Below are 14,091 nucleotides of genomic sequence, written 5' to 3' on the forward strand. Positions count from 1 at the left end.
CGACTGAAGTGACTTAGCAGCAGCATACTGACAAAACCCAAGCACAGTGACTCCCTGTAGGGTCTGAAGAGCTAATCACCCTCTTTTATAAACGTGCTCATATTCACAGACACACATCTGGGGATCCTTGAACCCTACATTTCCAGAGGGATCCTGGATCTTCTGAAACTTGTCCTTAAATCAGCCACTGAAGCTCCATAAAACTAAGGTAAAGAACTCTTGCCCCAGAGCAGGGATTATAGAAATGGGGGCAGGGGGAGGAGCATTGAAACTTGCTAGCCAAATAGGGCCAAAATCCTAGCAACAAGAAATTCCTCAAACACTCCAGGCCCCCATCAGGGAGCCATTAAAACTGCCCAGGTAATGATCAACTAGTGACTGTATCTAGCTCAAAAGAGGAGTTTAGGGAGCTGTGAGAAAGAGGGGAAACTGTTATTTGAACCTGGTTAGCATCCATTCTTTCTGACAAACAGACACTCCCCTCACCTATTCTCAGTGAGCTATATTTGGGTAGAACAATCTCCCTCTGGCTCCAGAGTTTTGGCCTGGGGATCAGGGAACCAAATCCCCCTGCCCAGAATAAGGACTTTGGGGATGAGCAAATGGCATATATTTTAGCTCCTGGGGCTTCTCCTGAAATGAATGGAAAAGAAGTGCTCTCTTTCCCCTGGGCTGCTAAGCAGGTAGGATGCAAACTTGGAAGAGCTAGCCAACTAATTGGACAGTCATCTTCAGAATAAGTCAGCAAAAGGACACAGGAGCTGAGAGATACAGAGATGAAAATTCATTTGAGTTCCTGGATCCAGTACTGCCTGAAGCAACCTATCCCTAAATCTTTCATTTACACCAGATTGCTGTCACTAGAAACCAGAAGAGAGAGCCAGTTATAGCTGGAGACAAAGACACACTTTGCAGTAAGGCCCTCGCCACTTTACCAGGTATGTGGTAAGGTCAGGACTGCCCTTCATACAGAAACAGAGCATTTAGAGCAGGTCGTGGAGCCACCAGGCCTAAGTCCCTCATTTGCAGACAAGAAAACTAAGGCCCTGGGGAAAAATGCTTGTCCAAGATCACCCATCTAGCTAGCTGGCAAAAATACCAGTTTAAACACCAGTTAGCTCAGGATAAGCTCATTTCTCCCATTCGGCCACTTGGCAAGAAGTGCCAGGGGACTTGGAGAACCAGCTGATTTGTCATGACAGAAGATCTGGGTGTCCTCAGGAGAAACCTGAGACATTGGGTTTAGATATGGCATACAGGGATTATAAATGGTACACAACTAAAATGTTATATTTTAACCCAAAGAAGTAAAACTGGCATAAGAATTGCTATTTCCATGGGTGTCTAAATTGTCTTTTAAGAAAAAAAAAATGTACTTTAGCTTAAATACAGTGAGTTAATTAAAAGAAAATATATTAGGTAAATAATACAGCAAGTGATAGTCAAATATAACAAGAGCCATAAAAGTGGGAAGAGAATAATTAAGTCTTGGCAACTCCCAGGAGAGCGGAGGCTTGGGGAGAAATGCAGAGGTGATGTTTATCTCAAGCAGCCTCGCTCGGTTGTGCCAAGGGTCCAACCCGGAATTGAGCGGTGTGGTGGGTGACTCATTCTGTTTAACTGCACTTCCTGTCCTGGGTATTTTTTTTGAAGGATGATTTGTTCCTCATAATTAGATCCCGCCTGTATTGTTCTTTCTTTTCCACCATGCTTGGGAGCGAAGGTACCAATGGCTCAGATGGCTCCGTGGTCCCAGCACTCTGCTCCAGATGCAGGGATTTCATTATTCACCATCTTTGTCATAAATCTGGACTTAGTCATCAATTACTTTGATTGAATCTCAAGAAATTTAAGTATTAGGGGCTGCCTGGCAAAGGTTTTTGAGCAAGGGAGGGCAAGGAGGAGAGCGAAAGAACAAGTCTTTGGAGCGCAATCACCAGGACGTGCACACCTAGGAGGTGCTGTGTGCGTGCCCTTACCTGCCACCCCGAAGGGCCGCCTCAGTCCCTGCGTGCACTTCTTTGTGTTTGTGTCCTTAAGATCCATCTTCCCAACTCGGACTATTTGACAAATTAAGTAAATTTTATCCCTGTTGAGGTCTTTGTTTCCAAGATCCTGTAGGGCAGGAAGTGAATAGTTACATATTGTGTCTGATGAACAAAAAATAGAAAAGAAAACCTAGTAATAGAGAATTCAGGGAGGGGGCTATGTTTATCACTTAGTATACATGACATAACTGCATTATACAATTAGTCCTGGAAAATGTGGAAAGCCAAGCTATCACATCCATTTCACACATAAGAAAAGTGAGCTTTGGAAAAGAAACTGGGTGACAGGACTCTGGTGTTCAGTCCTGATTCTTCCACTTCAAATTGATGAGAAAAGAAGGATAGAGGTGCGATGTCAGCTATATAGACAGGAGTTCCTATATGCCAGTGGATGGATCCAAAAATAGCATTTGCTACAAATGACTTCATCCGTCTGGTCACTGCTCAGTGTCTCTGAGGGAGAAGGCACAGGAAGAAGGGAAACCCTAACAATTGCCATCTGCTTGTGTGCTCAGCTGCTCAGTAGAGTCTGACTCTTCTGCAGCCCCACAGACTGTAGCCCAATAGGCTGCTCTGTCCATGGGATTCTCCAGGCAAGAATACTAGAGTGGGTTGTCATGCCCTTCCCCAGAGGATCTTCCCGACCCAGGGATCAAACCCACATCTCCTGCACTGGAAGGCAAATTCTTTACCACTAAGTCACCCAGGAAGCCCAAACAACTACCATTTACTGAGCACCTAATGCTGCCTGATAGCTCAGTTGGTAAAGAATCTGCCTGCAATGCAGGAGGCCCCAGTTCGATTCCTGGGTCAGGAAGACCCACTGGAGAAGGGATAGGCTACCCACTCCAGTATTCTTGGGCTTCCCTGATGGCTCAGTTGGTAAAGAATCTGCCTGTAATGCAGGAGACCTGGTCTGATCCATGGGCTGGGAAGATCCCCTGGAGAAGGGAAAAGTTACCCACTCCAGTATTCTAGCCAAGAGAATTCCATGGACTATAGTCCATGGGATCACAAAGAGTCAGATACATGACTGAGCAACTTTCACTTTACTTCACTTAACGTATGTAAATCACCCAGGCATCAAACAACCACAAGATCCCAGAGCTTCTAACACAACAGAGTTGACTCCAGCTCAGGCTACAGATCCAGTGCAGATAGGCAGGGACTCCATGCACTTACTTACTCTGGGCCCCTGGCTGAAGGATGACCTATCTTTCACAATAGGTCTATCTACTATCCCCAGAGCAGGGGGAGGGAATGTGTCAAGACACTTACTGGCTCTTAAAACTTTCACCCAGAAGACAGGCCTATCACTTCCACTCCCGTTTCACTGGCCAAAGCAAGGGCCATGGCCATACCTAACTGCAAGGGGACAGAGAAGTATACTGAATTGTGTGCTCAGAAGGAGGAACGTAGAAGCTGTGAACACACTGATGTCTCAAACACTGTGAGAAGTGTCTCACACATCATTGTCTTCTTTGAGTCTTAACAACTCTCCAAAGTTCTATCATTAATACTATTTGTTGTTTAGATGCTCAGTCCTGTCCAACCGTTTGTGACCCCACTGACTGTAGCCCACCAGGCTCCTCTGTTCATGGGATTCTCCAGGCAAGAATACTGAAGTGGGTTGCCATTTCCTCCTCCACCAGGGATCAAACCCACATCTCCTATGTTGGCAGACGGATTCTTTACCACTGAGCCATGAGGAAAGCCCAGTACTATTACTGTAGCCCAATTCAACATATGAGGAAACCAAGACACACGGAAGATAAAGGTCTTCCCCCAGTCCATGACCTTAGTCCTTAGAGACACTGTCTGGTCACTCTGACCCCAAAGTCCATCAGTCTAAAGGCCACAATGTTTCTCCATTAACCTAGGTGTTTTATCATCAGTGCTGTATGGATGGAGAAGCCTTGAGGCTACTGTAAGAATAAGACTGAAAACCAGAGGCAGGAGGCTAAATCCAAAACCTGAGAGCACCAGAGAACCCCCCGACTCTAGGGAACATCAATTGATAAGAGCTCATCCAAAAGCCTGCATACCTACACTGAAACCAAGCTCCACCCAAGAGCCAACAAGTTCCAGAGCAAGACATACCACGTAAATTCTCCAGCAACACAGGAACATAGCCTTGAGCTTCAATATACAGGCTGCCCAAAGTCACACCAAACCCACAGACATCTCAAAACTCACTACCGGACACTTCATTGCACTCCAGAGAGAAGAAATCCAGCTCCACCCACCAGAACACTGATGCAAGCTTCCCTAACCAGGAAACCTTGACAAGCTACTCATCCAACCCCACCCACAGGGAGGAACCTCCACAATAAAGAGGAACCACAAACTTCAAGAATACGGAAAGGCCACCCCAAACACAGAGATATAAACAAGATGAAAAGGCAGAGAAATACCCAGCAGGTAAAGGAACATGATAAATGCCCACCAAATCAAATAAAAGAGGAGGAGATAGGAAGTCTACATGAAAAAGAATTCAGAATAATGAGAGTAAAAATGATCCAAAATCTAAACACCACAATGCATTTCTTTCACCATCCAAAGGTGCACAGGAGGGAAACCCACCTGGACCACCCAGCATTCCAGTGCCCTGTTCAAATCTAAAAGCTTCAGTGTTCCTGAGACCCTCTTCCAGATGAGATTCAGCTGGAGAAGGAATGTTGAGGCACGTTGTTGGCATCAGAGCAGAGATCCCTGGTTCTGGCCTCACTAGAGAAGAGTTGCTGCTGCTGCTGCTAAGTCGCTTCAGTCGTGTCCGACTCTGTGTGTCCCCATAGACGGCAGCCCACCAGGCTCCCCCGTCCCTGGGATTCTCCAGGCAAGAACACTGGAATGGGTTGCCATTTCCTTCTCCAATGGATGAAAGTGAAAAGTGAAAGGTAAGTCGCTCAGTCGAGTCCGACTCTCAGCAACCCCATGGATTGCAGCCTACCAGGCTCCTCAGTCCACAGGATTTTCCAGGCAAGAGTACTGGAGTGGGGTGCCATCACCTTCTCCAAGAGAAGAGTTACTTCTCTTCCAAGTTAATTTTCATGCAGGCATATGTACTGGGAACGACCTGTCTGCTGACATCAGGGCCAGAGCCTAGTAAAGCAGCCATCCCCAGCTTTTCACTATGGCTGGTGTGGGAGAAAGAGGGAGAGACATAGAGTTTCTGGGAACAAGACATGGCCTCAACATGGTCCACAATTCCTGCTTGGGGGCTGTCACGGTTACATTTTATGTGTCAACACGGATAGGCTGTGCTGCCTAGCTGCTTGGTGAAACACTAGACTGGATGTATCTATGATGTATGTTGTAGGTCTGATTAGTATCTAAAATCAGTTGACTTTAAGTAAAGGGCATTTCCTTCCATGATGTAAGTGGGGCTCATCTAATCAGTTGAAGGTCTTAAGAGCAAAACCTGAGGTTTCCTAGAGAAGAAGGAAGTCTGCCTCAAGACACTGCAATGTATAAATCCTCCCTAAGTTTTCAGACTGCTGTCCAGCCCTACCGATTTCAGACGTGTGAGCCCCTCTCAGTCACATGAGCCAAATTCTTAAAATAAATCTATGTATTTATGTATCTTATTGGTTTCATTTCCCTGGAAAACCCTTCACTGATACAAGGTCTGGCCTCTCACAGGTGGAAGAATAGATTCTCCCAAGTCTCCCAGTGGAAGGGAAACAGAGAACCTTGGGCAGAGGGGGCTTTCTAACCACAGAAGCCCCTCCCCTCATTTGCATTTCTTGCCTTGCTCAGTAGGCAACTGAGTTTGAGTTGCCAATCATCTCACAGCCAGCCAGTGGGACAGCCTCTTCTCTGGCCTGTCTGACGCCTTCCTCCAACTCACCCTGAAATCCCCCTGAAACTCATCTTTAGAAACCATGTTCAGTATTTCATTTCTCTTCCCCCTACAATGGTAATAGCTCCCTATTTCTTACCCTGTTAGTGTTAATTTTCCCCAGCTGATGTGAAAGGTCCTGGACATAATATATTTCCAGCTATCCTATCCCACTGATTCCCCACTATTCTCTGCATGCAAGTACTCTATTTTTGTCACAAAGATTTCTTTATCACTCCACAAACACACAATGCCCACTTTCAACTCCAGATCTTTCTTCCTAAGCCCTCGTCTGTACCTCTGCCTCTAAAGATTACCTCTTATTCCTCTATATATCCACATCCTTTCCATTCTTGAAAGCTCAGGTCCTGTTTCCCTCATAATGATCTCCATCTCTAACTACTTCTCCCCTCCCAGGAGGAATTTTTTATATCTTGAAATATCTATGTTGGTGTCTTTCAGAATCATTTCAGAGCTACAGAATCCCTGTCACCTGACAGGTCCCCTCCTAAATGTTACAGGACGAATTATGCCACCCCACCCCCACCCACCACCAAACTCATATGTTGACCTCCCACGTCTCAGAACATGACTGTACTTGGAGACAGGGAGGTTAGAGAGGTGATTAAGCTAAAATGAGGTCATTAGGGTAGACACTATTCCAATATGACTGGTGTCCTTATAAGGACCTTGGGACACAAACACCGAAGAACGTGTGAGCACACAAGGAGAATGTGGCCATCTGCAAGCCAAGGGGAGAAGCCTCCAAAGAAGCCAACACTGCCAACACCTAGGTCTTGGACTTCCAGGCACTGAAACTGCGAGAAACTAAATTCTTATTGTTTCAGCAAAAACAACACCCAGCTGTGGATGTGATTGGTAACAGGAGTCAAGTCCAATGCTGAAAATAGCAATACTGCATAGGAACCTGGAATGTTAGGTCCATGAATCAAGGCAAATTGGAAGTGGTCAAACAGGAGATGGCAAGAGTGAACATAGACATTTTAGGAATCAGCCAACTAAAATGGACTGGAATGGGTGAATTTAACTCAGATGACCATTATATCTACTACAGGGAGCAAGAATCCTTTAGAAGAAATGGAGTAGCCATCATAGTCAACAAAAGACTCCGAAATCCAGTACTTGGATACAATCTCAAAAACAACAGAATGATCTCTGTTCATTTCCAAGGCAAACCATTTAATATCACAGTAATACAAGTCTATTCCCCAGCCAGTAATGCTGAAGAAGCTGAAGTTGAATGGTTCTATGAAGACCTACAAGACCTTCTAGAACTCACACCCAAAAAAGATGTCCTTTTCATTATAGGGGACTGAAATGCAAAAGTAGAAAGTCAAGAAATACCTGGAGTAACAGGCAAATTTGGCTTTAAAGTACAGAATGAAGCAGGGCAAAGTCCAATAGAGTTCTGCCCAGAGAACGCACGGGTCACAGCAAACACCCTCTTCCAACAACACAAGAGAAGACTCTACACATGGACATCACCAGACGGTCAACACCCAAATCAGACTGAATATATTCTTTGCAGCCAAAGATGGAGAAGCTCTATACAGTCAGCAAAAACAAGATCAGGAGCTGACTGTGGCTCAGATCATGAACACCTTATTGCCAAATTCAGACTGAAATTGAATAAAGTAGGGAAAACCACTAGACCATTCAGGTATGACCTAAATGAAATCCCTTTCGATGATACAGTGGAAGTGACAAATAGATTCAAGAGATTAAATCTGATAGACAGAGTGCCTTATGAACTATGGACGAAGGTTCGTGACATTGTACAGGAGGCAGTGATCAAGACCATCCCCAATAAAAAAATGCAAAAGGGCAAAACGGTTGTCTGAGGAAGCCTTACAGATAGCTGAGAAAAGAAGAAAAGCAAAAGGCAAAGGAGAAAAGGAAAGATATACCCATTTGAATGCAGAGTTCCAAAGAATAGCAAGGAGAGATAAGAAAGCCTTCCTCAGTGATCAATTCAAAGAAATAGAGGAAAACAACAGAATGGGAAAGACTAGAGATCTCTTCAAGAAAATTAGAGATACCAAGGTAACTTTTCATGCAAAGATGGGTACAATAAAGGACCTAACAGAAGCAGAAGATATGAAGAAGAGGTGGCAAGAAAACACAGAACTATACAAAAAAAGATCTTCTGACCCAGATAATCATGATGGTGTGATCACTAACCTAGAGCCAGACATCTTGGAATGCAAAGTCAAGTGGGCCTTAGGAATCATCACTACGAACAAAGCTAGTGGAGATGACGGAATTCCAGTTGAGCTATTTCAAATCCTAAAAGATGATGCTGTGAAAGTGCTGCACTCAATATGCCAGCAAATTTGGAAAACTCAGCAGTAGCCACAGGATTGCAAAAGGACAATGTTCATCCCAACCCCAAAGAAAGGCAATGCCAAAGAAAGTTCAAACTACCACACAATTGCACTCATCTCAAACACTAGTAAAGTAATGCTCAAAATTTTCCAAGCCAGGCTTCAACAGTATGTGAACCATGAGCTTTCAGATGTTCCAGGTGGATTTAGAAAAGGCAGAGGAACCAGAGATCAAATTGCCAACATCCACTGGATCATAGAAAAAGCAAGAGAATTCCAGAAAAACATCTACTTCTGCTTTATTGACTATGCCAAAGCCTTTGACTGTGTGGGTCACAACAAACTGTGGAGAATTCTTCAAGAGATGGGAATACCAGACCACCTGAACTGCCTCCTGAAAAATCTGTGTACAGGTTAAGAAGCAACACTTAGAACTGGACATGGAACAACAGACTGGTTCCAAACCAGGAAAGGAGTATGTCAAGGCTGTATATTGTCAACCCTGCTTATTTAACTTATATGCAGAGTACATCATGAGAAACGCTGGGCTAGAAGAAGCACAAGCTGGAATCAAGATTCCCGGGAGAAGTATCAATAACCTCAGATATGCAGATGACGCCACCCTTATGGCAGAAAGTGAAGAAGAACTAAAGAGCCTCTTGATGAAAGTGAAAGAGGAGAGTGAAAAAGCCGGCTTAAAGCTCAACATTCAGAAAACGAAGATCATGGCATTTGGTCCCATCACTTCATGGCAAATAGATGGGGAAACAGTGACAGACTTTATTTTTGGGCTCCAAAATCACGGCAAATGGTAGCTGCAGCCATGAAATTAAAAGATATTTGCTCCTTGCAAGAAAAGTTATGATCAACCTAGACAGCATATTGAAAAGCAGAGACATTACTTTGCCAACAAAGGTCCATCTAGTCAAAGCTATGGTTTTTCCAGTAGTTATGTATGCATGTGAGAGTTGGACTATAAAGAAAGCCGAGCACCGAAGAACTGATGCTTTTGAACTGTGGTGTTGGAGGAGACTGTTGAGAATCCCTTGGACTGCAAGGAGACCCAAGCAGTCCATCCTAAAGGAAACCAGTCCTGCATATTCACTGGAAAGACTGATGCTGAAGCTGCAACTCCAATATTTTGGTCACCTGATGTGAAGAACTGACTCATTTGAAAAGAGCCTGATGCTGGAAAAATTTGAGGGTGAGATGAGAAGGGGACGACAGAGGGTGAGATGGTTGGATGGTATCATCGACTCAATGAACATGAGTTTGAGTAAGCTCAGGGATAGACAAGGAAGCCTGGCATGCTGCAGTCCATGGGATCTCAAAGAGTTGGAAACGACTGACCGACTGAACAAACTGACTGAAGCCACACCATCTGTGGTACTTTGTAACAGCAGCCCTAGAAAATTAATACACTAGGTAATCATATAAGTCTCCTAGGTAGGCTCCCTTTTTACCCCTTTTCTGTGAGAAAAAATTTCACTTGCTCAAAAGAAGAATCAGATCTTTAAGAGCTGTCTCATCAAAGACCCTTGGTATTGAGGAATCTTACTGCTATAAAAACAAGTAAAAATGCTTGAACACAAGTCATTCCCTGGAGGGTGTAAAAGCAAGCAGGTTCAGAAGTAGGCTTCAACCTCTGCTGTCTGCCAAACACTTTTACTTCGGCCTCACAAATCTCAGACATTTGGGGAAACTGAGGCAGGACAAGAACCCATCAGACACATGCTACCTGATTTAGTAATTCGTTCTTGCTCCTTTAGGGCTTCCCTGGTGGCTCAGACAGTAAAGAATTCGCCTGCAGTGCAGGAGACCTCAGTTCAATCCCTGGGTTGGGAAGATCCCCTGGAGAAGGGAATGGCTACCCACTGCAGTATTCTTGCCTGGAGCATCCCATGGACAGAGGCACCTGGTGGGCTACAGTCCATGGGGTTGCAAACAGTCAGATACGACTGAGCAACTGACACACTAGTGCTCATATTACCATTCAGTGTTGTCCTGCGTGTGTTAGCAGCAACCCCTCAGCTGGGGAAAATCTGAGGAACCTTGTGTATAGGCTCCTTTCCTCTTATAGAACCAGAAGGTGGATGCTCAGGAAGCAGATGGAAGGGAAATCCAGCATTTGCCCACCCCATGTGCCAGTTCCTCGGGCTCTACCCTCAAAGAAGAAACTAGGAAGAGCTGACATCCAGAGACAAGAGAAATGAGGCCACCAAGGCACATGCCTGCCAAGTCATATCTCATCCCTAACTTAAACATCATCTCAATTTCCAGCTGGACATAATTCCCAGTCAAACGCCATCACATCAGCCATCTTTAATTATCTGCATTGCATGGATGGCCTCCTGACATCTCTCTTGTTTATTTACTCATTGAATCACTGTCTGAACCTCCCCATCACACCCTGAGCCAGGAGCCACCAGTTCACCTGCTGCCGCATCCTCAGCACCCAGCTCAGAGCTTACAAAGTGCAGGTGCTCACTGGTAGCACTTGAATCAACAGAAGAAGCTAGAGCGCCATGACCTTTCCTGCCCTGAAATGAAGACTCCCATCATTTCAAGAGAGCGAAGTGTCAGCAGTTAAGCCAGTCAACCAAGGTTCTCAAGTTCATCTGCTGTGGGAAGAAGAGGTAGAGGCACAGGCAGAATTCCACTAAGGCAGGATCACGTCTCATTACTACTGAATGACACAAACTTACCAATGCCCTTTCCTGCATGTTTGCATCATGAATTGGTTCTCTGCAAAATGAACCACTGATTGATTCCCTGTCTCTCTCCCTCTTGTGAAACATCTGTCTCCTGGTTTAATCAGGAAGCTCCATGGGATTCTCCTATTTATCAAGAAAATAAATAGGTTCCTCCTTCTAACTAATAATAGATAAAGAGCACTGAGGCACATTTATATATGCCAAGAAAACTTTTGTGTAAGCAATTAGGATCTATGATCTTATTCCAGGCCTCTGGCCCATTTTTCAGGAACTAACAAACAAAATAAATCAGCTGTGCTCCAATCTAATTGCAACACAACATAAGACATAGAACTTAATGGGCTGTAAATGGAAAATTATTGTGGAGCAAGGTAGGTTAATCTAGCATGTTGGTCACTCCTGGATCAAACCCACGGGTTTGATCCATGCCCAGATCTCTCCCCAGCTCCTCCTCTGAAATCTCCCTTTTTCACATGCAACACAGTGAAAAATCTCATAAATTCTCTTCTCCCCAAAGACACTTGCAGAAAACACCAATATTCTTGGATATTTTAAGATCATACTCTGAACACACCTTGGTGGAAATAGGGAAAGAGTGGGTTTCTGCAGGAAATGATAACCCTTATCTCCTTCTTTCCAGTATTTCTCCCTTTTAGAACTAAAAGGCCAAGTCACTCTCGAGATAAATCATCCAAATAACAACTGATTTCAACATTTCTACTTATGTGTTGCCTGGTGAGTATTGGTATTTAAAAGGATGATCCCAGGGAACCGTAAGAGCCTTAGTCATCTATGACTTAATTGTGTTCAGAATATCCAATTTACCAAGGCAGTCAATGTTCTAGAAAGGCCCTTATTAATATCAAGTATTTTGTAAAGGTTTTTTAGAGGGTCTGAACAGAAAGCAGGAACTCATGTTAACTGTGAATCAATCTGAATCTGCTGTATCTAGTTCACCTAAACATTATTGCTGGAAGAGGTGTATGCTTGTTTACACGTGCTCTTCACTGCATGCACACAGGTGAAAAGGAGAGAGGCAGTGAAGAAGAGGGAGCCAGGAGGAGATCCACCTTCCCAAGTTTCCTCTTTGCAGAGACCCCAGAACACAGCTCTGCACCAAGGCCACGCTTCCTGCTGACCACTGACCAGCCCCGTTTCCAAGACTCTGGGCTGGTAAGTGTGGGATGTGGCACCCAGAGGACTGCACACACCTACCGTGAAGACCACCTTCAGGTTATTGAGCATCTCGATCTCCTTCGGGAAGCCCCTGCTGCCCCATCGCACCAGGTAGTTCTCACTGTGGGAAGAGAAGCGCAGCCTGTTACCGTCAGGGGTCTCAACAGTCATGCGGTAAAGATACCCACTGAGCCTCTGCTGTGGGCCCGACACCATGCTGCTTGCTGGGGACACAGGAGCATCTGAGACAGACTCTCCCTGTCTGTCCCTTCCTCCAGGAGATCACAGTGCCATCAGAGAGGCAGACGTGAGACCAGCCAGACCATGGAATTACTAACATATGTGTGTTCACAACCTCTTTCCCCCTCCTATCCAGCAAGCAAATTCTAACTCAGCTGCCTAATGTTTTTGAAGAGCAGCAGTTTTCTATGTAGAGGTGATAAAGAGTGGCAGAGGGAAAGGATCCTTTCCTCTCAAGGGAAAGGATTTTTATGTGTTTCATTGGACATTAAGAATATATTGATGTGCAGCCACTGTGGCAGGTCCTTAAAAAGTTAAACATAGAATTGTCATGTGACCCAGCGATTCTACTCCTAGGTCTCTACCTAGGAGAAATAAAGACATATATTCATACAAAAACTTATACATGGATGTTCATAACAGAGTTATTCATAATGGATGTTCATAACAGAGTTATTCATAATAGCCAAAAAGTGGAAACAACCTAAATGTCTATCAGCTGATGAATGGATTAAAAAAATGTGGTATATCCATTCAACAGAATCTCACTAAGCCATAAAAGGGAATATAGTACTGATTGACAATTGTTATAACATGGATGAATCTCTAACATATTAAGTGAAAGAATACAGACACAAAAGGCCACATATTATATGATTCCATTTATATTAAATGTCCAGAATAGGCAGGTCCGTTGAGACAGAAAGTTGATTAGTGGTTGTCAGTGGGGTTAAGAACAAGGGAATTGGGAGTGACTGCTAATGGGTACGAGTCTTACTATTGGGGTGATGGAAACATTACATAGTAGGGATGGTTGAACAAAATTAAAAATATACTAAAACCATTGAATTGTATGTTAAAAAGTGGCAAAGTTTCTGTTATGTGAATTATGTCAATAGTAATAATAAAAAAAAATCATTAAAAAACAAAAAGAATATATTAAGAACATATTAAAATTCCCTGGCAGTCTAGTGGTTAGCACTCCATGCTCTCACTGTTGAGGGCCTGGGTTTAATCCCTGGTTGGGGAACTAAGATCACACAAACCATACAGCACAGCCCCCCCAAAAAGAATGTATTTGCCCTTCCCACCTTATTCCCTTTTCAAGACTTGAGTAAAGATTTGAATGATTTTAAGTAATCCATTGAACCCACTGGATGTAGGACCATCTCCTTGAATGAATGTCACACTGTGATGGGCCACAGAGGGCCTTAGCCAGTATTTAATATACACTTAAGTAATGATTTACATGCAGTCATGACAAATATATATATATATATATATATGCAATCATACTATAAATGAAACGTTCAGGATGTTGTGAGGATGTACATCAGAAGAACCAGCCCTAGTCTGGGTAGTTAGGGGGGTCTTTGCTGAGGATATGACATGTAAATAAAGTTGGCCAGGCAAAGAGAGTGGGAAAAAGAAATGGTTCGGGCAAAGCAACAACGTGTGCAAAGGCCCTGAGACAGGATGGAGCTTATGCATCTAAAAAGCAGATCCAAGGGAAAAGCTGCCAGAGAAAAATTAGAAGGATAGGCCAGACCATGTAGGCCACATAGGATGTAAAGATTTTGGCTTGATTCTTACAGTAGGGAGCACCCACTGGCAGTTCGTATGAAGAGCAGTCACACAGTTCTGACAGCTGATCATTCATCAACTCACAGCTTCTAGCAGCAGTACACTGTACACACAGCCCTGCCTGGCTCAGGCTAGTCAGTCCA

At 44.1% G+C, this 14,091-nt stretch overlaps 1 protein-coding gene across 3 annotated transcripts in view; it reads right to left on the bottom strand.

Annotated features, from left to right (window-relative positions):
* Positions 1–14,091, bottom strand: part of DOCK2 (dedicator of cytokinesis 2) — a 458,684-nt gene that overhangs the window by 397,236 nt on the left and 47,357 nt on the right. For all 3 annotated transcript variants that reach the window (XM_086362249.1, XM_086362251.1, XM_086362252.1), the window contains exons 9-10: positions 12,164–12,245; positions 1,980–2,115 (exon numbers count right to left, since the gene is read on the bottom strand). In XM_086362249.1, the coding sequence (XP_086218375.1) occupies positions 1,980–2,115; positions 12,164–12,245 (218 nt within the window). The remainder of the gene's footprint in view (positions 1–1,979; positions 2,116–12,163; positions 12,246–14,091) is intronic.

This window comes from Bos grunniens, chromosome 20, assembly GCF_055505025.1.
Source record: "Bos grunniens cultivar Pamir isolate PY7600 chromosome 20, Bosgru_T2T1.0, whole genome shotgun sequence".
NCBI lineage: Eukaryota > Metazoa > Chordata > Mammalia > Artiodactyla > Bovidae > Bos > Bos grunniens.